The sequence below is a fragment of the Chinchilla lanigera genome, unplaced genomic scaffold, assembly GCF_000276665.1.
Source record: "Chinchilla lanigera isolate Chin_1 unplaced genomic scaffold, ChiLan1.0 scaffold00060, whole genome shotgun sequence".
Taxonomy (NCBI): Eukaryota; Metazoa; Chordata; class Mammalia; order Rodentia; family Chinchillidae; genus Chinchilla; species Chinchilla lanigera.
The window spans coordinates 8,025,036-8,048,437 of record NW_004955461.1 but is presented as its reverse complement, the minus strand read 5'-3'; the positions used below and the strand labels follow the sequence as shown (position 1 = coordinate 8,048,437).

The following is a 23,402-nucleotide window of genomic DNA, read 5'->3' as shown; positions in this document are numbered from 1 at the left end:
TGCCACCTTCACTTCTCATGTGACAGGGAGCTGTCGAAGAACCTGCTGAGTGGTCAAATGCAAGTCTAGCTTCTCTGTTGCTGCTGTTGTTCTCATTCATCTCCTTTTCTTCTTCCTCCTCCTCCCCTCTTGCTCTTGCTCCTCCTTGTCTTCCTCTTCCTCTTCTTTCTCAAATGACCTTTGTGAATTATCTTAGTTTACTTACCTGTTTATACAGAGACTCCTGTGAGTATCATAGATTCCCCTGGACAAGACTCCTGTATTTGAAGTCACAATTCTGCATGTGATCCTGCTACCCAGGAGGCTCCATAACTGAAGGTGACCATCAGCACCATCAACCAAGGAGTCAGTGTGCTTTGAACCATGTCCTCTGTGGCCTCCAGTCCATAGCAGTGAGCATAAGCTGCTGGAGCAGGCAAAGGGAGGTCATAGCAGCGAGCCCAGGGGCTCTTTTCTCCATCCTGGGCAAATCTTTTTTAAACTGAGCTTGCTATAGCTAGATAATTTTACTTTCAAGGGACAGAAGCTAATCCTAGTTCAAATGCAAGGAGAAAGAAAGGGATGCAATGGACAGATGTAGTTTCATTTATATAACTGAAAAAAACTTCAGCAACCCTATCTTAATAATAAAAAGAACATCCATGATAATGAACAGATAAATGACAGTAAGCAACATACTGAGATTCTCCCATGGACAGTCATCATCCTAAGAGTCTTATGTGTTAACTTACTTAGCCCTCACAATGATGCTCATAGAAGAGGCAATTAAGATCCTGATTGTGCAGAAGAGGAAACTGAGACTCAGAAGTTAAATAAGGAACCCAAGGTTACACAGCAGGGGAAACATCACAGCCTGATCTGAACACACAAATCCTGTCTTCTCACTCAGGGCTTCTTACTAACTACTACCCTGAATACAGGAAGCAAGGGTAGTGAGCGATCTAGAGAGGGGGAGATAAATCGCAGTTTCTTCCTGTAAGTGGCATGCACGACCAGCTTAACTGAGGACTCCTTACCCTATACCAAAGGAAGGGGGAGGGTCCCCTGGCTGATAAGCTCTCCAGGCAGTCATTTCCCAAAACAAAGGCCCAAAAGGGATTCCACATGGGAGCAACAGGCAATAGCAAACAGACAAATAAAATTCGTGTTAATAAAGCAAAAAAATTCTCCCAGAACCTCTCATTTTATATGAATAAACAATGATAAATGCTAATATGTCAGTATATATTTAAAAATACATTGTCATCTATGAGGTAGCTTTTGTTCATAGAAAAAGTATTTAAGGTTGATTATTATATTATTGTTATGGTTTGTGTCTGTGTGTCCCCCCAAAGACTCGTGCAGTCATGGGCAGGCTTTTAGAGTTTGATTGATTATGGGTGTGAGAGCTACACCTGCCCTGGGGTGGATAGTTTGCATATGTAAGGGAAAGAAAGAGGCTGCTTGCAGCGATTCCTCCTTTTTAGTGTTTGTTGCTTTTGCTGTTTTCTGCCTCCAAGAGCTGTAGCCCTCTGCCATGTGCCACTCTGCCTTGTAACCTGCCAAGTATGGACTAAAACCTCCACAAACTGTAAGCAAAATAAACCTTTCCTTCCTTAATTTTGGGTGTCAGGTATTTTGTCCCAGCCATGAGAGAAAAGTAACTGAGATAATTATGAAAATAACTAAGATAGTTTTCTATAGGTCTTTGGAGTTAACTTTCAAGTCCATTTAAACATAGACTACATTTTAAGCATTTCCTTGAAGAAGTCTCTCATTGGATGTTGCAATAAACTTAAATATCTTTAAAGAAGGAGGCCAAGTGACAGAGTCATTAAATCCCCTCCATTGTTTAAACTAATATGATAAGCAAAATGTACTCAAATCATTAAGCAATAAGTAAATTTACAAGCTGAATGACTTTCAGATTCTTTTAAATAATCAAATACAGTAAGTTTTCAAATATTTTTTGTAAGTTTTCTTGAAGAAAAATTAAGTTGACATTAAACAACTATTCAGGTATATTTAAATTATCATTATAAGACAACTCTATCTAATACTTCAAATGATTTTTTATTATACATTACTCAAATATCAGACATTGGTTGGTTTTCACCACAGTAATATCTCTATGATTTACTTTGCTTCCTCTATAAATAATTCTAGTATTTTTCAGAGTGGGAAGGAACTTGGTGCCTAGGATGGAGAAAAGCACATAGTATTTAACACCATGAGAAGCTTCATCCTAACTTATAACCACCAGAGATTTCTCCTCAGAGCCCCAGGGCTTATGCTGAAGGACCATTTTTTCTTCATCACCGTTGGGCATTCTCAGCCCTTTTTTCTACCTACTATGACAACAGAAAACTCTAGGTCCACATTTTATAGATGGCACTAGTGTTTGCATATTTGGCCCTGATCTAGTTTCAGAGTTCTAACCCCTGTATCTGGAACCACAGATTGCTAATCCTTCTCAAATACACATTCCCGAAGCACCCTTTCCCAGAATAAAAGTTATGTTTATCAGCATCCCATTAAGCTAGGTAATTAGGAGTGGCCTGAGAAAGAGAAGTAAGCAGAAGTGCTATGCTGTGGGAAATCTGTAGGAAATGTCCTTAAAGGTAAACAGTGCACTCTTCGGTTTTCTGAATGCCTGCACTTGTACTGAAGTTGATGGCTGGAGCTGAAGCAATCAGCTTGGACTACGAGGTTAACTTGGGAGTGGATGCAGGTTTATTATTTACTGTCATGAAACAGGTGCAACAACCTTATGTCCCTGACACTGTAGAATGTCGTGCTAGCCTTGCTCTCAGGATTTATGACAGGGGAAGTTGAACTTCTACATGATTAAGTCCCTATTCTGTATTTTCTGCAAGGAAATCTAATTCTAACTGCTGAGATATCATCACCCGAGTTACATAAATAAAATTCTGAACACTTTACCACCACCACCCTGTCACCACCTCTTTTCACAGTCAGCCATTTTACTGCTTGATAGAAGTCAGCCTTCTCATATCTGGGTAGACAAATGGTTTTACCAAATTAACACCTAAAGTTTGTGGCAGGATGGCATGCCCTACATCAACAGCTCCCAATGCAAGATAGATGCAGTTGCCTCTAAAATCATCAAATGCAAGAAACTAAAATTAGTTTGTATTTTACATGAGTCTGCAGTTTAAAACATGTAAGTCAACAACACTGAAGTTTCTCGTAAGTTGACTAAAAAAAAAGAGTAATTTAGTGAGCACTTACTATGCATCACAAAACTGGATTTAACCTCTGAAGCAATGTTGAACATTAATCTTCTCACTGTTTTCATTGTAGATGCAAGGAAACTGAAGCCAAACATCTTGTCTAAGTTTATATGATGGTTGCACTCCACAAACCACAAAGCAATGGAGGTGCTCCCTCAGTGGAAATAGTGTTGTGTAGTGTTTTAATTATCAAAACAGAAAAAATGTGTGGATTAGCCTCAAGAAAAGTTAATTTATTAAGATGCAAAGAAAAAACTGCAGATTCAACATATATGAACATCATTTTTATTATTCTAAATATGGAAATTTTACATGTCAAATTTGGATATTTATGCATAATTTTCACTGGAAAAAGTAACCAACTCTCTTTGGCAAAAACCAATGAAACAAAACAAAACAAAACAAGGGGGGTGCAAAATCTACCTTCCTACTTCAATGTTAAGGTCATCCCCCAGGCATATACGGACAAAAAAAGATTACAGAACTTCCTCAGAGAGAGAAAGTTGGCCTGGCAAAGCCCTGATATTTGGCAGCTTCTAAACTATGCAATTTTCTACTCTCATTTATAAAACATTTGCAGAGATGTTGACAAGTATAATACACATAGGAAAGATACTTAAATTAGTAATGGCCATCATTTATTGAATGCTCACTAAGTATCTGGCACTGAACTAGAAGTGTATGTAAGCTTCCTTCTTAAGAGGAGAGTACCAAGGTCCACACTTGGCAGATGTGTAAGCTTCAGGGATGTGAAGCTATCCCCCACTGCACCTGCACTGTTGCCTGGGGATACACGTCAGTCCAGCCCTCTGCTTTGCTGTTTCTTGCCTACAGCAGTGCTAGGATTCAGTCCTTACCACCTGAGCTTTTTCTCAGTCTCCAAGGATAAAATGCTTGGGGTTATTTGTTTTTAAGTTTATTGGTACATTTTAGGTATACATAATGATCACCTTCATCATAGGGAATTTGCACCTGTACATGATATTTCTTGATTATTTTTTCTCCACTCCCCTTCCTTCCCCTCAATCCTTCTTCCCCTCCTTACTTACAAAACAGCTTTCTTTTCATTTTTCTCTGCTTTTCTCATTTTTCCTTTTCCATTCCTTTCTTTTCCCCTCCCCCATACCTAGTTCCCCTTCCCATTTGAATATTTTCTTCCTCTTTCACAGTATCTATTATACAGTTTGGTCCTTACTGATGCTTTTCATTTCTCACATTGGAGAAACAATGTGGTATTTATACATGTGTGTCAAATTTATTTCCCTTAAGAGTATGACCTCAAGGTGCATCTATTTACCAAGAAATGTCTCAAGTTTACACTTTTTTATGGAAGAGTGGTACTCCACTGCATAAAAAAAAAATCACATCTTATTTACCCATTCATCAGTTGATGAGCATTTGGACTCTTTCCAAGATTTAGCTATTACAAACTATGCCACTATAAATATGGGCGTATATATATTGCTCTGGTATGATGCTTTTGATTCTTTCAAGAAGATACTAAGAAGCAGAATAGCTGGGTCAAATGAAACCTCCAGTTTTAGTTTTGTGAGAAATCTCCACACTGATTTCCACAGTGATTGCACCAGTCTACACTCCCACCAGCAGTGGAGAAGGGTTCCTTTTCCTCACATCCCCGACAACATTTGGTATTGGTTGATTTCTTGATAATAGCCCTTTTTGAGTGAGACAAAGGCAACGGGCATCACAATCCCTAACATGAAGTTATACTACACAGTTACTGTGATAAAACAGCATGGTACTGTCAAAAAAACAGACTTGAGAATCAATGGAACAGATTAGAAGATGCAGAAACAATTCCAGACATTCTCAGCCACCTTAGGGAACCAAAAACCTTCACTAGAAGAAAGATAGCCTCTTTAATAAATGGTGCTGAAAAAACTGGCTTTCCACATGCTGAAGATTAAAACTAGACACATATCTTTCACTATGCACTAAACTAAGATCAAAATGGATCAAAGATTAAATATTAAAACAGAGGCACTAAATCTGATGGACTATAGAACAGGTAGAACTCTTGAAGACATAGGTGTAGGCAAAACTTTATGAATAAAACCCCGATTGCAAAGGAACTATCACAAAGAATCAATAACTGGGATCTCTTGTTATTAAACTCTTTCGCACACCAAGAGTGAGGAGACAATCCACCTTGTGAGAAAAAATGTTTGCCAGCTGTTCCTCAGACAAAGGACTACTATCTAGAATATGTACAGAACTCAAAAAAATCAGACTTCCCCAAATGTAAATGCCCAATCCAAAAATGGGCATCTGAGATGAATACATACCTCTCAGATGAAGAAGATAGAAACAGAAAATAAATTTATGAAAAAATGTTCAATACCACTGGTCATTCAAGAGATGCAAATTAAAACAATGCTCAGATTCTAAGTGCTTGTTTTTTTTTTTTTAAGGTGTTTGTTTTTAAATATATGCAAACTATGATACAAAACACTTTTTACGGCTAAAGAGCCCCACAGTTACCAGAGTGAAGGTAGTAACCTTGTGATCTCAGGCAGATTTTAAACACAGTAATTGCATTCTGGATGTTTGGACTGTTCCCAAGTGGACTCATAAACCAAAAGGTTTCCAGCTGCAAAGACTCTTCCAGATCTCCCAAGCCAGGGGTTTCAATCTGGAAAGAGTCCATCCTCAGTGCAGTGTGAGAGAAAGCTCGCAAGAAGTTAAGCTGGCTTTGTCTTTCTGCCTTGACCCTGCATAGGGCTGTGCTTCTCCTTCGAAGCACGTTTCACTATGACCATTGCTCCTCAGTGTCGTAACTCCAGGCAGCAGACATGGAACCCATCTTGAAGACTGAGTATCGCCAATATCCAGCCCTGTGCCAGGCAGAGAGCAGACATTCAGTGACTGTCTGCTAAATCATGGTTATCCTGCGTAGAGTTCCTCATGTCCGCTAGAACAAAGTTTGAAAATCCTGCTTGAATTTAACCTTCTAATTATACACACAAGAAAACCAACATCTCTAAATATGGTCAGCCCAGCCCTGCAGTCAGAGAACAGCTGCAACTTGTTTTAAAAAGTCAGAAGCCTGAACCCAGTGCAGGTTCACTGACTCAAGACTCTCTGGGTGAGAGCCCAGGGGGTTATATTTAGAATACACCTCCTGAAGTCATTCTCATGCACTTTAAAGTTTGGGAAACAGACTCTGAGGGTTCATTGCCTGATACCAAAAGGTATTTAGAGGCTCAGAGAGCTGAGATCTTTCTTCTACTTGGGCCAGATCAAAGAATCACTCCCTGCAGGGGTAGTACCTTCAGAGAGAGCTGTGCTGGAGTAAATGATTCATTCCACAGCCTTTACAGAGAATAGCCTTTTCTCTGGGCTCCCTCCCGGGCTCTTTGCATTTCCTATAATATCTCCAGACCATTTCCCTCACACCTGGCTGCCGCCACCACCTGTTGGCTGTGCCTTTAGTCTGGTACCCAATCCTGAAAATGCCTGAAAGCCTGTGGCTTTCTTTAAAAAGTGCCTCAAATTCTGTGCCACTCCTCCTGTGGGTATCCACATATTCAACCAGCTTTAGTTCAAAAATACCTGGAAAAAAATGTGTCTGTTTTAAAGAAGTACACTCTTGTCATCATTCCCTAAACAATGCAGTATAACAACCATTTACACAGCATTTACATTGCATTTGGTATTACACGCAATCTGGTGATGATTTAAAGTATATGAGAGGATGTATGTATGTCCTATGCAAATATTACTCCACTTCATATAAGGGATTTGAGCATTGGCAGATTTTGATATCTGAGCAGGTTTCCTGGAATCAACTGCTGTGGATAATAGGGAATGACTGTACGATGAAGTGATGCTATCCTACTTCTGAAGCTAGCTTTAGAAAGGCATGTGGCCTCTGCCTGGTTCTGTTGGGACACTCTCAGAATCTAGCTGTCAGGCCTGAAGAGGCTCTAGCCCCAAGCACTGTCACAAAGATGTGCTGTGGTGGACAGAACCTCTTGTGCCCAGGCTTTGTTTCAGCCCAACCCTGAGCTTACAGCCATGAGTGAAGAACCCTCAGACATCTCAATAATTTTCAGCTTCCAATCTTCTCCAACGGTGGAGCTGAGACAAACCACCCTGCTGAGTTCTGTCCAAATCCCTGAACCACAGAACCCATGATCATAATGAAATAACTGTCTTATGTGTCTATTGTTGGCATGGTTGGTTTTTGAGACTGGTAACTGGAAAAGAGCTACAACTGAATATTCCACAGAAAGGTGAAATGGAACATACAGAAATAGTGGTCATCTCTCTTCCTTCCTCCTAGGAGGTGCCAAAGTTTGGAGACAGTCACTGTCTACCCAGTGTCAGGATTCCACTTGGGTTGCAGTAACAGAGAACCTCAACAAGGAAGAGGTCTAAGTATTGTCACATATTTTCTTCACAAGAGATCCCAAGACAAGATCCTGCTGACACTGATTCCACTGCTCAAAGATGCCTTCAGGGATCAAGATCTCTCAAGATTTAACTTTGCCATCAAAGATGCTGCTCCCTCTCTAGATATCAAGTGTGTTTACAACACAATGAAATGCCACAAAAGAAGTGGTTCTATTGCTGGAAATTGCAGGAGATGGACCATGGGAGTGTGTTACTAGCAATGCCTCCATCTGCTGTGCTGGAAAACAGAAGTATTAGCTTCAACCTTCTTTGGTCCCATGACTAATCTGCATTATCACTTCAGAAACACATCTATCCCCTAGGTTTTTCCTAGGCCAGTTCCTTTGGCTAGATCCCTGTATCTTGTAGATGACTGAAATCATTTGAAAACATTTCCACTGCTAACATCTACCATGGAAAACTTTAAAGAGCTTCTACTTACTCTCAAAGCATCTGCTCTTCCATCTGACTTCAAGGGTTCTGTGGGATTAGAGGACACACACCTAGTTCACAGTGAGAGCCCTAGACCCTTGGATGATGTCAGGTGCCATATCATAGCACTACCCTAAGATGGGTAAGTGACTGGTTCCCTGACAAACCTGGAACTCTCTGAGGATGGGAACTATGTGATGTTTACCTTCATGTCCCACTTAGTACAGAATCTGGCAGAGTGGCTACCATTGAATTTTTATTAGATGGGGAAAGAAAGATTGTACCTCTTCTTCAGGATCTTTCCTTCCTAATGAGAAATATTACTTAACAAGCAAGCAGTTACAGAGGTATAAGGGAGCACCAGATCCTAAGAGAAGGTAGGGTTTTATACACGGAAAGGATGAGCACTGCACAGGGATACTAGCGAAAGTTGCTCACAGGAACAAACCTGAGGTAAGGTTTTGCCAAGTTGCTACATGGCACAGTGTGGCTTCAAATTTGTAACCCTTCTGCCTCAGCCCCCTCAAGTGCTGGCATCATGGATGTGGACCACCATACCTGCCTCAGGGCTTATTCTTAAGAATATTTTTTTTAGAAAACTCAAGCATATTTGTCTCCTTACCTTGGTGGTCCAAATAGGGATTAAGTCTCACTCCCAAGCCAATTTCTGGCAAAGAGATTAGGGTGGTCATGAGACAATAAGACTAATGGGCTGGCTGAGCATGGATCTTGGGTCTAATATATGTGAGGAATGTACATTGTATGAGTGCCCACCAAGATCCTCTGGCAGAGAATCTTAAGGCTGTGTGCCCTAATCTCAATGCAAGATCTCATGGATAGCTGTCCATGCACAGGGTCACCCACAGAGTGGCCGGACACATGCTTCTTGGGAGCCTACACAGGTTGGGTTGGTGACTCATGACCCTGAGGATGAGGCTTGTCAATCAGATTCCACTCCACCAAAATATGGAGTGGATCCACAGGGAGGAGTGAAGCTAAAAGGATTGTCTCAACAGTTGCCACAATAGAGAGGGGCTGTGGCAACAAAGCAGGCAGGAAATTTTAGGGGCTGTCCCAATACTGAGCAGAGAAAGCCTGTGGACAAGGAGAGAACAGAGACACACAGGACCCTCACACAAACACAGACAGACAGACGCATGGAGACAGCAGTCCATCCTTCAGTTTCTCAGTGATAGCTTCAGTCTGCACACGCCAAGCTCACCCTCTTTTTCCTAAGGAAATGAGTTGGACACATCCCCAAGAACTAAGAATAGCACTGTGCAAAACACAGACCACTATGTGCCAGGCCCCTCTGCACTCTTCCCCTCAAGCCAGGCAGCCCCACCCCTTCCTGCGCAATCACTCAAATGGGATCTGAACTCATTAGGATCTTGCCAAGAAAGGGGGGTAGGATGCAATCAATTTCCTTAACTGTCATTACTGAGAGCTGGGTTGGAGCTCTGAACACGTGGGAGGTGGTGGTGAGCACTGAATCAATGTCAGGGCTCCCTCGGGACCCCCTCTGCAGGCACTCCCCACAATGACTATTACCAGCTGTTCTCCGGCAGGGTGGGCTGGGAGGCACATTCAGGGGGACGGAAAGGAAGGCAGGCACACACCTCTGGCACACAGCTCCATGTGTCCAGCTCTCTCTTAGAAATGCTCCAGATTGTAGGGGGTCTTGGTAGGGATGAGGGCACAGCTCCAGCTAAGCCAAAAAACAGAAATGCTCCAGGTATCAGAAATGCTGCTTGCAGAAAATATCACAACTAAAAAGAAGGAAAAAAATAAAACAGGCAGGACAGAAGGAGGAAGCACCAGACTAAAAATAGATCGACCTGAGGTTCCTCCCCTCATATAGATAAGGAGGTGTTTTCACAGCATCATTTCACAGGGAACTTCCACCTCACTGTGCAGTCAGCCAGGGGACCTGCCAAGAACCCAGGGATGCAACTGAGCTGGGTGTAAACTGGAACAGCTGGACGAGCTCGGGATACTTATTCGCCTAATGAGAACTTCCCTCCATAGAATGTACTAGGATACAGTAGTCTTAACATTAGCACAGTATTTTTCCATTCTTCTTGCAAGCAACAACGCTTATTTTGCTAATCCATCCATTGTCTGAATCTTTACTGACGGTCTACCCTGTAACCAGCCAAGGACTTTGGTCAGTAGGGAGCGATACACAGCACAGTCCCATCCACAGCAAGCTTGGCCACACAGCTACGGAGAGGTGCAAATCTATGGGCCTCAGTGGTCCCTGTGAGGCCAGGAGGGTGGCCACCCAAGTGATGTGCCTGGTAATGAGTGTAAGCAGCACCTCTGGGTGCTAATAACCCCAATGATCCATGCTAGAAGATGCTGCTAGCAGATGCTGGGGAGGTCAGGTGCTGGTGCTCCTGAACTCTGCCCTTCTTCTCCCGAACAAAGCATTTTGGAGAACGTCAGGTGCAGCAGTCTCACCAGAGTTTCAGAAAAAGCAAAGCTCTTTCCAGGAAGCTCAGATCCCCTCTTTAGCATCAAAACCAAAACGGACTGGTCAGACAAGATGGTTCAGGGCAGGTATCTCCACCTCCTGGGAGCAAGAAAAAGACCAGCGTGATTCCCAGGGTGGCTGGGAGGAGGCTTGCATATCCCTGTGCTTTTTGTTTGTTTTGTTCTCTCACTTTCTCAGAATACCTCTATTTTTCTTTTCCTTCCCTTTCTCGTGGTTAATACCCTACTCACCTAAAATCTATTTCTCTTCTCTGAATATCTTCTCTCCCAAAGTCTTTCCTAGCACTTCCACCTGATCCTCTAGGGCAGGCCACCTGGCTGAATGGGCAGGGACCTTCTGTGCAGAAGCTCACAGTGAACTTGGACTGAGCACGCAGCACATGCAAATGCAGTTCGAAGTGCTCTACATACACCAATTCGCTTCTTTACTACAACCCGCTTCTCCGAAAGCTGCTGCTAAGGAAAGCAATGCCTGACGATTCGGACCTAGCTCGAGTCCGTGCACCACTGACAGCACGGTACAGTCTGCACCTGTGTTGAGTCCCTTCCCTACTGCAGCTCTCTGGTGAGGGAATGGCTAGCAGGGCTGTCCTCCTCCCCTGCAAAAGGTTCATCTCTCCCATTGGAGCAGCGAGAGCTGCACGAATGAACGAAGCCCTGGGCACCCTTTTCCGCTTAACATTCCACGGAAAAGTTGTCAAAGAAGTAGGTAATCCCATAGAGAGGATTATAATGGAAAAACCTGATTTTTTTAAAAACGCCTCTTAAATCTTGTGTACAGCATTGAGCCAGCATTCTGCCCTACAGCAAAATAAGTCTCTGCAGCTCTCACGTTCTCAAAAGAGGGACGCAAACCTCCTTTTCAAACCCTGGAGCGAAAGCCCCAAGCTGCTGTAGGCCGGTCCGGCCCCTTCCAGCTCTACGGGCCAAGCCTTGCGCGGCCCTAGATCTTGCTGCAGCCTCTTCCTCAGCGGGAAAACTCCGTGGCGGGCGGCAGGGAAGGGTTGGTGCTTGGCTTCACCAGTCCCAGGGCCCGCCATGCTCTGCTCTCCACCTCCCTAAAGCCCACCTGGAGTTCCGCGACTTTAGAGGAAGTCAGTGGCTTTGCAGGGTCGCCAGTTGGGGGCGCCGCCCCTCTTTGGGCACTGGCACATTCTCTAGGTGAGCGCCCATTGCTTTCTCCCCCGGGCTGCCCCCACGGGGCCCGGGCCGCCCAGGAGCTCTTCCCTGGCCTCGCCAGCGTGCGGCGGCCCGCTGCGGACAGTCTCGGAGCTGTCCCCGCCGAGCTCCTCTTCGGCCAAGGATCCGTCCCCGCGTCGCCACCGCGGCCTCCAGCGTCACCCTGGCCCGGCCTCAGCCCAGCCCGTTGCGGTCCACGTGGCTCGGCAGAGCTATATTCGGCTCGCTGGAAGCCTGAGCGAGGGGAAAGCCGAGCCGAGGCCGGCGGGAGGGGCACAGGGGACGCGGGCGCCGGGGGCGGGCGCGGGGCGGAGGAAGGGGAGGGCCGTGCGCCGGGGAGGAGGTGACCCGGCTCGGGGCGCCCGGCTCGAGCCCCGGCTGGCCAGCGAAGGCGGCCCCTCCCCGGTGGCCCCGCCTCCCACTCGCCTTGCTCCCGGGGGAAGGTTTCCCGAGGCCGCTCCCAGCCTCACCCCGCCTCCCGCGTCCCCGGCGCTAGCCTCGGCCGGCGGAGCCCCACTATGCCAGACAGTTTCGACACTTTGCAAAGACAAAGAGCCCTCAACCGGAGGGAGGCGAGAGAGGAGGAAGAGGAGAGAGGGGAGCCAGAGGCGAGGTGAGCCGCGCGTGGGGTGAGTGTTTGGTACCCCCATCTACCCCTCCGAGACCCCTCCCTGCCCAAAGCCAGGGAACTCCAGCGTGTCTCCAGCCGGGTGAGCGCGCGCGGAGCCATCGCTGCTCGGGGTGCGCGGGGGGCTGTGTCCGCGCGACTTGGAGCACTGGCAGTTCCGCGTGTGTTCCCCGAGTGCAGGGGTGACTGTCCGACCCGGGAACCCAGGAGTGGGAAGGGGACCAGGAGGGTGTGACAGTGGAGGTGGGACTGAAGACCCCGCCCCGGGAGGAAATAAAACCGTGGAAAGACCCCTTTACTTGCTGTGGTGACCACTGGAGTCCCCGGGAGAGGAAGGTCTCCAGTGAGGCTCGGGCTCAGGGCTCTTTGGGGCTGACCAGAGGTGCTGCCGGGAATCTAATAGCGGCCGGGGCAGTGGTCCCCGGAGCGGCCCCAGTGACACTGCGTCCCGGACTCGGGTGGGTCTCACCGGCCTGGGCCGCTGTGGGGCGCTACCCGGGAGAAGGAGATCTCGGGCGCTTTGGAGGGGACACAGAGTCTCGGGCTGGGACTCCGCCAGGATGCGTGGAAACGGTCAGTGGTCCGGACCCGAGGCCATGGGATGGTATCTGGATGGAATCCCGATCCGCTGTGAGCAGGCGCAGACCCGGGAAGAGGCTGTCGGCGCCCGGGACGCCTCCAGCCTGCGCTGCTTCCTAGGGGGAGAAGTTGGCGCCTGGGACAGGGCAGCTGGACGCGGAGTAGGGGAAGAGAGGGAAGAGTAGGTTTCGGGTGGGCGAAGGGAGCACGGCAGGGGTGGTGGAGGCGGCAACTCAAAACTCCAAGTCCGCCCCAGCCCCGTTAGGCGCCGCAGCTGCCAAGAAATAATGTGACAAAAGTTAGAAACTGTGTGTGTCTGCAGCGTGAGTGATCCGCGCGGGCAGGGTCTGCCCCTCCGGGGAGCGCACGTTCTCAATAACGATGGGTCCGGGTGAGACAGCTCGGGAGCGATCCAGCTCCTTCAGCACCGGGACGGCGGCGCAACTTTCTGCTCCCGGTTTCTCTACGCTTGAGAGTTAGAGCGTGACCTTGCAGGAGGAAGAGCGGCTGAACTTGCGATGGGGGTTGAGGCTGCGCCCGGGTCAGCACCGACAAGCCGGAGCGCGCCGGAGCGGTCCCCAGGAAAGGGCGTCCTGGTCGGCGAGGCCCGAGCTTCTGCTCCTCCTGCGTGCGGGTCCTGGCCGTTTGCGCCCGCCTCGCGCGTGGCTTGGTGGCTCCGGGCAGCGCGGAGTGGATGGGATCTGGGCCGGTCACAGCGAGCCCCGCAGGAGACAGCGGTGACCCTGAAGGCCGGGACAAGCTCGTGGTGTCGCACTGGCTGGGTTCTCACGTGTGTTTCTGGGAACTCCTCGCCTCTCCCTCGCATGTCCCTCTCAGGTCTCCGCGCCTAGCCAATTTGTGCCTAAATGTTTCCCGGGAGACAGCGCGCGCCCACCCCCGCTCTGAGGCTGCCTGTGTTGGGGAAGAGGAGAGGGACGGAGCAAGCTCGGCAGAAGCAGGGAACACGGCCTGAGCCAGGAACAAGGCTGTGCTGGTGTCGCTGGTGTCGCCGGTGTCGCCTGGCAGGTAGTAGGTGCTCAGGCCAGGATCGGGAAAAATCCTGCAGCGCGGAGGATGCTAGCAGAGGGTGCGAAGCCCCTAATCCCCTTCCCCTTGCTATTGCGACTGCTGAATTAAACTTCGTATACCCAGGCCAGCCCTTGCGTCTTGTAGCTGTGCCTTGAGCACCTACTACGTGCGCGCTCTGCTCCGGGCCTGTTCCTAGAAGCTGCGGTTTTCCCCCTTGGTTTTCTTTACCCAGTGCTGGAGAAGCACGCCTGGAAGCTCGAAAAGGCGAGGTGCACTGCCCCCTGCTGGCTGCTTTGGGAACTGGCGCTTGACTCCGCGGTGGGACAGAGGGACTGAGGCCTCTGGCCTGGAGGCCCAGTACAGCACACACCCTTCCTGCCCCGGCACCGGGTCGGCCATTGTCTCAGATCTCCTGATTGACATGAGGGAGTGGAGCTCACCCATGCCCCCTGCCTGTGCCCAGATCCGGGTGCTGAGTGAAGAGGGGGTCGGCTAGTCTCCCATACCCTGCCTGTCCCCGACATTGAGCATGAGACGGCCCCTCAGCCTCAGTTTTCCTATCTGTAAAGTCGGGTCAGTATTACCATCTCCAGAAGCTGCTCTGTAGGACAGAGATTGCACAGAAGTGCGTGAGTGTGCGTGCAGATGTGTGCTGTGTGCTCACGTGTTCACACGGTGTGTGCGTGCACGCGTGCCTGCCTGTGCACGTGTGTGTGTGTGTGTGTGTGTGTGTGTGACTTGATTCCAGGTGTGGGAGACAGTTCTTTCACATGGTTTCTGCAGAGTAAAGAAATAAAAGAATGAATCGCGGGCCGCTGTTCCTGACTTTCAAATGTCCCGCAAAGTGGGAGATGTGCTCTTCCTCAGGTCGCTGTGTGTGGTGCCCTCCAGGCAAAGGCAGGCCTGTTCTGAGCAGGGTCTCCCTTGCAGGAGGCCACAGCATACACGGTGAGCTGGGGAGACAGAACCTGCTGCTGCAAGTGGCCGCAAAAGGTCTCTTGAGGATGTGGGCCCACACCTTCCTCTGAGCTGCTTTTTTGTTTTGGTTTTGGTTTTGATTTTTGGTGGTACCAGGGATCGGGCCTGGGCACTGCACAACATCCCCAGTCCTTTTAAGAATTCTTTTATTTTGGGACAGAATCTTTCTAAGTTGCCCAGCCTGGTCTTGATCTTGTGATCAGCCTCCCACAGTACAAAGCAGAATGCTTTTCCTTTGTCCCTCCTTCCCTTCCTTCCTTCTTTCCTTCTTTCCTTCTTGCCTATCTTCCCTTTCCCTTTCTTTCTCCCTCCCTCATTTTCTCCTTTTTTCCTCCTTTCCTTGTACTAGGGATTCATCCCAGTTTATACTTAGCTACATACCCAGCCCTTTTTTTGTTTTTTGAGGCAATGTCTCACTGAGACTCTAAATTGCCCAGGCTGGAACTGGAATTTATGGCCTTCCTGCCTCAGCCTCCCTCCCTGCTGGGATTACAGATGTGCACCATCACACCTGGCCTAAGGCTGTGTTTTGCATTCTTGCCTGCACACTTCGTTTTTTTGGTTTGAATAGCTGATGTAGGAGGGCGGGGTTTAAGAGCATGGCAGGCGGCATGAGGGAGAAAGTGTCAGGTCTTAGGCATTTGCTGCCACAGGCCACCTGTGTGACTGGACAGGCAGGCCCTGCACCCCTTATGCCAGGTCTGTAGTTCTGCAGGGACCCTAGGAGGGTGAAATGGTAGGGTGCTTGGGAGAGCTATGCATGGGAGTCCTAGAGCCTCACAGATCCCAGCTGAATTAGGAAGTATTTCGTGGGGGCAGGGCATCAGCATGTAGGGAAACACATGAAGGGATCACAGCGATTCTGCACCAGCGCTGAGCAAGGGTAAATCATCCGTCACTGGATTCCCGTGGAGAGGTGACAAGCCCAGAAACAGGAGGGTAAGTCTCTCACCAAAGGCCTCCTAGCTGGTGGAAGGCCAGGGCTTCACCCACTGTGCCGGACAGCACCTCGTAAAGTAAACACATCTGACATAAAGTGTTAGCAACACCTTTACTAGCCAGTTTTCTGTTGCTGTGAATGTAATCATCGTGTGCTGCAAATATGTACTAATACAAATTTTCAAAAAATATTTAGGGCTAGGTAAGTTGTACAGAAAATAAGTTTACCAGCTCAGTTTTGGAGCCTGAAAGTCCAAATAGCATGCCATGGTCTCTGGGGAGGCCCACTGACTGTATCCCCTTATGGCAGAGGGCGCTGTGGGTGGGATCTCTGACACAGATCATGTGGAGACACAGGAGGCCAGGGGGTATGAGGAGCAGTCCTGTAACCTCCTGCTAGGCTGCATGTCTTCAAGGCCCACTCCTCTTAGCTCCACTCTGCTGGGGAGCATGTGAGCCATATGAACACATGTACCCTGTGGGGACAAACTCCACCCAAACCAGGACAGCCCTGACATTATCACTAGTGTCTCCATGCAAAGCAGAATAGCTTCGCTGTGGAGGTTTGCCAGGGTTTCTGTCTGAGCCTTATTGGGTCCTCCTCAGTGATCAAATTACTTACTTCTGTGCCTCAGTTTTCAGAATATGCTTTATACGGTTGATGGGAAAAATAAACAAATCTATTCACTAAGGAGTTCAGCTTACGTCCTGATGCACAAGCATTGCACAATGAATGTTAATATTTATTTCTGAGGAGGTCAAGACAGGGACAGGTCGGGTGGAGTTGGGCTGTGCTCTACAACAACCTTGTATTATTGGTCTATTCAGTATTCAAATGATGTTATTGGAATATTTGTTTGTTAATAGTTTCTTTGTTCGAATTAGTCTGAGGATTTTTGGAACATTTCTCTCTGTCACTTTCTGTCTCTGTAGAGATATAATTTATGTGTATAAGTTCTCCTCCATGATACGCAACAATTATCTAACAAGGAATGAGCCTACAACCTTTAAGAGAACATAAAATAAAATTAAAAATCAGAATAATTCTGAAAATCAAAAACAAAAAGAACATTCATTCCAAATTATTTGGTAGAGGGGCTGGGGATTTAGCTCAGTGGCAAAAGCGCCTGCCTGTCAAGCGCAAGGTCGTGAGTTCGGTTCCTGGTACCGGAGAAAAACCAAAAAAAAAAAAAAACAACAAAACAAAAACCAAATTATTTGGTACACATCAAAAGACATTTGCAAATGACTTGGAAAGTCCAGTGTCCAAAGAAACTCCTTTCTCAGAATTTCACTAGGTAAAGTAAAAAAAAAATCCAAACTCAAATAGGTACATTGTAATAAATTTTTCTGCATTCAAAGCAAAACACAAATCCATTTGAGTCCAGAGTGAACTAATAAGCCAGAGTGACTAAAATTTTCTTTCACATATTTACTTAGCAGAAAGCTCTTGAGAAAAACACAACTAAAGCAAACCCAGCTATTTCTCTAACTACAGAAATGGAAAGACTCCAAAATCTTATTTCATGCTCAACAAGCCGAGAATGAGTCCACATGAAAGACGGAAATCCATCTAATTGGGCATTTACCTTCTCAGAAATAAAAGATTCCGTGGAAAGAAAAGAAAAAAATAAGTTAAAAAAAGAAAACCTTCCTTAGATCCTTAGAAAACTAGACCACAGGCCAAAATAAGTCTCTTGAATTTGCTGGACAAAAAATGAAGGGCTTCAAGGCCCCTCCCTCCCTCTGTTTCATGTACCGTGGCCCCCACATAGGGCAGAGCCCCCAGTGGTCTGAGTCCACACACCCCAGGAACAAGGACCTCAGCAGGCACAGCTATCAACCTCTGTGACCAGACACAGCTAGCCCTCAACTCAGCTCTTCTGGGCTAGGATGGACAGAGGTGCTCCCTGTGTCACAGATGAAGCAAGAGTTATAGAAGAGAAATGACTTACTATAGCCACATAGCTCCAGTGGGCACCCAGATAGTCTCTGGGCCTGCAGTTCCCTTGGCACTTAAGTAGCGGCCACTCTTGGGGGATTTACACCCCAACCTTCAGCAGCCTGCCAGACCTCACCCTTCCCCAGACCTCACAGACAAGGAGGAAGGACACTTACTGGGTGATGCTCAGCACTGGGCCCTGTGACAGGAAAAGGCACAGTTGGTCTCTAACCCGGAAGTCACTGCTGTATGTTAGCACCTTCTTGCTGTTTCCACCTTACCCCAGACACCGCCACTGCTCAGCTGAGTCTAAGAAGGGTGAAAAACATTCACAGAGACAAGAAAACGTGACCAGTGTGCCACTGTAGACAGTCCCTGTGAAGTAGATCTGGATGAGCCAGAGCCAGACCCAGAGCCGGAAGTAGGCATGACCAGGAGCCAGCTTTGCTTTGGGGAGTCCTGGAGCTCAGCACCTAGAGCAGACTTGGGCAGGGTCAGGGTAGGGTGTAGGGCCCTACCTGTGAAAGCCAGGTGATTGTCACAGGGATGCTGCAGAGGTAGGCTCAAGGAGTAACTCAGAGGTCTTCGGTCTAGTTGGTCCCTGCTATGTGGCTACTCTGGGTACTTCTCAGGGCTGTAGAATGCAGCCAGAGCCCCAAGCCAGAGCCTAGACAGACTCAGTGGGGGTGATTGGGAAAGGGGAGGGGAGGTTGAGCCTGGAGACAGTCTGGGGTGAGCTCACACGGCTTCGGAGGTAAACTAATGAGCCAGAGTGGACGAAGAGGTTGCTGTACACAAATTCAGAATGCAGTCTACACTCTAGTTTCCCTAGCATCTCATCTGCCTGCCCAGGGCCTGCCCTTCACACATTCACCTTGGCCGGGCCAGGTGGCATGCTCAGCTTTGCTTCATAGTGCTTCTCATCCTTTGACATTGTGTACCTGTCTCCACAGCAGCCCTCTAAAGTCTGTGTTTACACTTTTTTTCTAATCCTGTTTTACCAGTGTGGACACTAAGGTACAGAGAAGTTAAGTCAGTGAACTGAGGTCAAATAGCTAGAAAGAGGAAGAACTAGGGTTCCTAAGGGTTCCATTGATGTCCAAAGCCCAGAATTGCTCGGCATGCTGTGTAATTCACAGGATTCTCCTAGGTCAACAGATCCTGGGGAGTCTTGCGGGGAAGGACATCTTTTTTGAGAGGTTCACTATGAAACACTTGCCCCTGGACAGACGAGCCAAACCAGTCCGCACCCATCCATGTCCTCTATGGCCCTGATTACAGTTGTTTAACACGGTATTTGAAAGGAAATATTAGTTTCTCCCCACTTACTTTTTCCGAAGTCTTAGACCAGCAACCTCATCCTCCCAAAGGCTGGAGCTTTTTGGATCTGAAATGTTCCCCAAAAGCTCATATGTTGAAGGTTAAACAACTATGCTATAGAGAGGTGGTAGAAACTTAGAGACAGGGGCATGGTGGGCATAAGTTATATTATTGAGGGTGTACCCTTGAAGGGGATAGAATATGGGGACCCTGATCCTTTCCTCTGTCTCTTCCTGCTCCCTGACTGCCATGAGGTGAGCAGCCCCCTGTGACCATGATGTTCCTCAGTCATGGACTGAACCCTCTGGAACAAAGCACCAGATAAATCTTTCTTCCTTGAAGCTGATTTATCTCATATTTTATCACAGCTACAGAAAGCTGACTAACACAAACTTGAAGGAAATCTGCTCTCCGATTCACATTTCAAGCTGGTTCTGTGGGTTTGTTTAGCCCGTTACAGTCTGGCTTGATTTTGAGATCTCTACTCCCATGCCCACATTGCTGATTGCAAGCACTCCTCATTTGGCTTGTTAGCATACACTGAATTCCAAGAGCCCTGCGGTGTCTGGGGATTGAAACAGGCAGGGGAGCCACTGTGAGCCTGCAGGGGGCTTTGGACACAGGGTACAGCAACAGGGCCAGGTACAGTGTTTGTGATCAGGCCTGTAAATGTAAGTAGCTCCCTAGATAGGCTCCTCCTGGGGGTGATTTGCTTCCAGTCAACTGAATAGTAAAAGTTGTTGCAACACTGGAAAATTCCCTTTTAATAACACTTCACAATGGAGAGGAAAGTTTGTTGTTCTTGTTACTGGAAAACACTGCTAATCCTACCACCTGGTGGAGGGTCTGATGAATAAAGACTGTTGCTTGGGAAAGATATTAGCTGCCACGGACAGGAAAGTCTTTGTGGGGCATATGACTTGTTTCTAAAGCATAATCTTAAATTTTAAAAGGCGGTCTTTTGGCAAAAAACGGAAATTAAAATGAAGGGGATGATTAGGCAGGGAATAAGGTGATTCTCCCTGCCACCCACCTACAGGAGCTTCAAATGAAAAAACATGCCTTTCACAGTGGTTGAAGAATCAGTTCGAACTTCAAGCCTGCTGCTATTTTTCTGTCTACCTGTGACACGGAGCAAGCTCAGCTCAGCAGCTGTAAGCTGTGAGTGACAGGATTTTATCAATGAAACTAATCTCTCTATAATGCCCAATGTCCAAACTAGGAGAAGAAATGGCCCCACCTTGGAGCCAGTTTTGAATGTGGGAATGCTTAAGACCCTCAGATGGACTGAGAAACATGCTCTAAACTTTACCCATTAATTGGGGCAGGGTAGGGGTGCAGTGAGACTATCCAATGATAGCAAGTCACAGAGGTTGCACATTTATATAATGTAAAGCCAAGAATTACAGAATCTTATGTTCCTAAAGAGCCATAGCCCAGCAGCATTCCCAGCCTTAAACTGGGAGAGCTGCAGAGAGCCCCACTTCTGCCTCCTCCAGGCCATTGTGTGGGGTGGAGAGCTCCCCATCACAGGGAGTATTTAAGCAAATGGGGGATGACCACATAGAGTCTCAGTCAGGAAACTGATCCAGGGAGGCCAAATAAAAGGGTTCCAAACAGGAATGGGGATGGGGCATGGTGGTAGGTTACTGAGAGCACATACTTAGCAACTCTGCTCCAATGTGAGCTCGTTTCTCCTGGGTGGTGTTATGATCCCTCTTTGATAGATGAGGAAGTGGAGGAACAGAGACATTAAGCAACTCGTTCAAGGTCACAAAGCTGGGAAGTAGGAGAGTCAGTACTGTATTTGATGAGTCAGGGAATCAGTGAATGACTTGGCAGGTGAGTAACTGACGTCTGGGAGTAGAAGGTTAAGGAGGAACTTGGCTCAGGCTCCCTGTAAACACTAAGATTTTATAATTCTTGGCTTCACATTATCTAAATGTGCAACCTCTGTAACTTGCTATCACTGGAAGGTCTCATTGCACCCCCAGCCCATCCCAATTTGCGGTTAAAGTTTATGGCATGTTCAGAAGCTCCCCAGGCCAGCCCCACTGGCAACTGCTCAGCACCTTTGCAGCCTCACAGCTCTCTGCCCTGCCTCCTGTTTCCTTCTGTACATGGGGGCTGCAGGTTCCTGTGCTGATACCCAGCACCTCACCTCGTCTCCTTTGACCTCCTCTCCCCTCTGAGCAGGACGTGTCATGTTGGCCTCTGCAGTCTTGGCATCTGTCTGTCCTCTTTCTGCTGATGTCCATTCACGGAATGCCACACCTTGGACATTTCACCTTAAATGAGGCTCTGAGGCCACTTGACCATGGGTACTTATACAGTTGAGATGACCGAAGCTGGGGAAGCTGCCTGTTGCCTGAAAAGCACCCCCAGGGTGTCCCCAGGTCTGGATGGGGGGCTGTTACATGCCTTTTCCCTCATCTCACTTTGTGTCTATGGTTGGGAACCCAGGCAGCTGGACTCCTGCTTGGCTTCGCAGCACCTCTGCCTGTCCACCTCCCTTCTGCATCTCCCTTCACCTCATTCCTGGGAATCAGATAAGAGGGCAGAAAAACAAGGTGTGCCCCCAGACACACATGCTCACGATGGTATTTCAGAGGCTATTAATAGGACAGTTAGTGATGGTGTTCTGGGTCACCTTCACCAGGGACAGACTTGATGATGTCAGCTCTGCCCTTTGGCCCAAAGTTTCAATGGTGAGTGGAAGTTTTCTTCCCTCTGTCTCTCTTTTCTTTTTTTCTTTCTTTCCTTCTTTTTCTATAGCCAGAATATCGCATCAAAAGCACATAGCAGTGCCTTGTTACTTGATCAGTTTACTAAAAAACAAGTACACCCATATCTCACAGTTCCTCTGGATCCCACAGGAATGATGCTGGGCACAGAGCAGCATATGAGGCCGAGGAGAAAGGTGCTCAGCATGCACCTCGTGTCCCCTGAAGGGACTTCCGTGCTCATCACAGCGAGGCCAAGGGCCCTGTGTCCACAGAGAGAGGACCGCCTCCGGAGCCCCTGGCCCTTGCTTTTTGGCTGTGGGATCTGGAGCAGGTGACTTCTGTATCTTGGGGATAAGATAAATAAAGAAGACATCGAAGGAGAAGTGCAGAGAAGACAGACTTCAGGCTGGGACACAGAAGGCAGTAACACTTTCTACATGCAGCAATGCAGGGTGAACAGGGGACCCATGGGGACACCCCCAACTGAGCTGGTGCCTTCCCACTCATACGCTTGGATGGAAGAGGGCCTGGCAAGATCCAAATGGATCCAAAATAGCCTGCATTCCTGCAGTAATAGATACAATCAATGTTTTCTCCCTTATGCAGAGCAGAGTGAGTTCTCAGACCCATAATGTGGTCACAGTTCACAATCAAGGAAGGTGCTGATGCCCCCTTGTGCCTTCTCCTCTGTCCCTGCTCCTGGCCTCCCTACCACTATGCTCACTGGTGCTTCTGCACCCTCATGGTAGGCCCCTTTAGAAAACCCCTGGAAGCCAATTCCAGGGGTCTGATGTCCCTGGGAGAAGCCCCCAGGGAGGCACAAAATGGTCCTACTCATAGCCTGTGCTTTCCATGCCTCAGGCTTTACCAAGTGCCCTGAGCTGAGGACAGCAGAAAGGGAACACTTGCCCTTTCTTCACAAGCATACCAACCCCCTCTGAGCTCCTGTAAATGATCCAGTCACCCTCAAAATCTCTTAAGGCAGGGATTTTTACCATCTGCATCAACGAAGGTGGAGACCTCAGTACTGAGTGGTTAGAGAATTTGCCTGTGACTTGATGGCACAGTCATCTGCCTGGTCATTACTTTGTCCCTATGACCAGCAGGCACAGTGAAGTACTCCTTTGTCTTCTTCATGAGCATCATTGCTATCAGATCCACTTTACAGGTGAGAAAACTGAGACTTACAGAGGTAAAGTCAAGGCTGGTATAGCAAAAATGGGGTCTAGGGGATCCCACCCTGGTGCTGAAGGTGGAGTGGAGACTGGTTCTTTCAGTCCTGCAGGGGTGGTCATTGCCCACTGTCCAGCTACTTGGGCTATCCATTGCTTTAAGGTGCTGAGAGCCTATAACAACAGAGTGAGCAGAGCAAGAACTGCTCCTTACACAAGGCTGGGGCCATGAACTGGGGATTGGATGAGGTGCACTTCAAGGTCATGTTCTGTGGAAATGTCTCTGCATCTGAACTCAGGGTGCCGCTCAGTGTGCACCTTCTAAGCACAGAA

General features: G+C 47.8%; 2 protein-coding genes across 5 annotated transcripts in view; one reads left to right on the top strand and one right to left on the bottom strand.

The window, feature by feature from the left end:
- Window positions 1-12,486, bottom strand: part of LOC106150025 (translation initiation factor IF-2-like) — a 40,522-nt gene extending 28,036 nt beyond the window's left edge. Inside the window, exons 1-3 of the mRNA XM_013521304.1 lie at window positions 12,411-12,486; window positions 11,647-12,221; window positions 9,701-9,789 (exon numbers count right to left, since the gene is read on the bottom strand). Coding sequence (XP_013376758.1) covers window positions 9,701-9,789; window positions 11,647-12,221; window positions 12,411-12,486 — 740 coding nt within the window. The remainder of the gene's footprint in view (window positions 1-9,700; window positions 9,790-11,646; window positions 12,222-12,410) is intronic.
- St3gal1 (ST3 beta-galactoside alpha-2,3-sialyltransferase 1) overlaps window positions 12,217-23,402 on the top strand; it is a 75,321-nt gene continuing 64,135 nt past the window's right edge. For 2 of the 4 annotated variants that reach the window (XM_005398028.2, XM_013521329.1), the window contains exon 1: window positions 12,217-12,385. The gene's annotated coding sequence lies outside the window, so the exon portion shown is untranslated. Of the gene's footprint in view, window positions 12,386-20,232; window positions 20,333-23,402 lie in introns of those variants that run through there. The other 2 variants (XM_013521328.1, XM_013521330.1) reach the window with 2 other exon arrangements.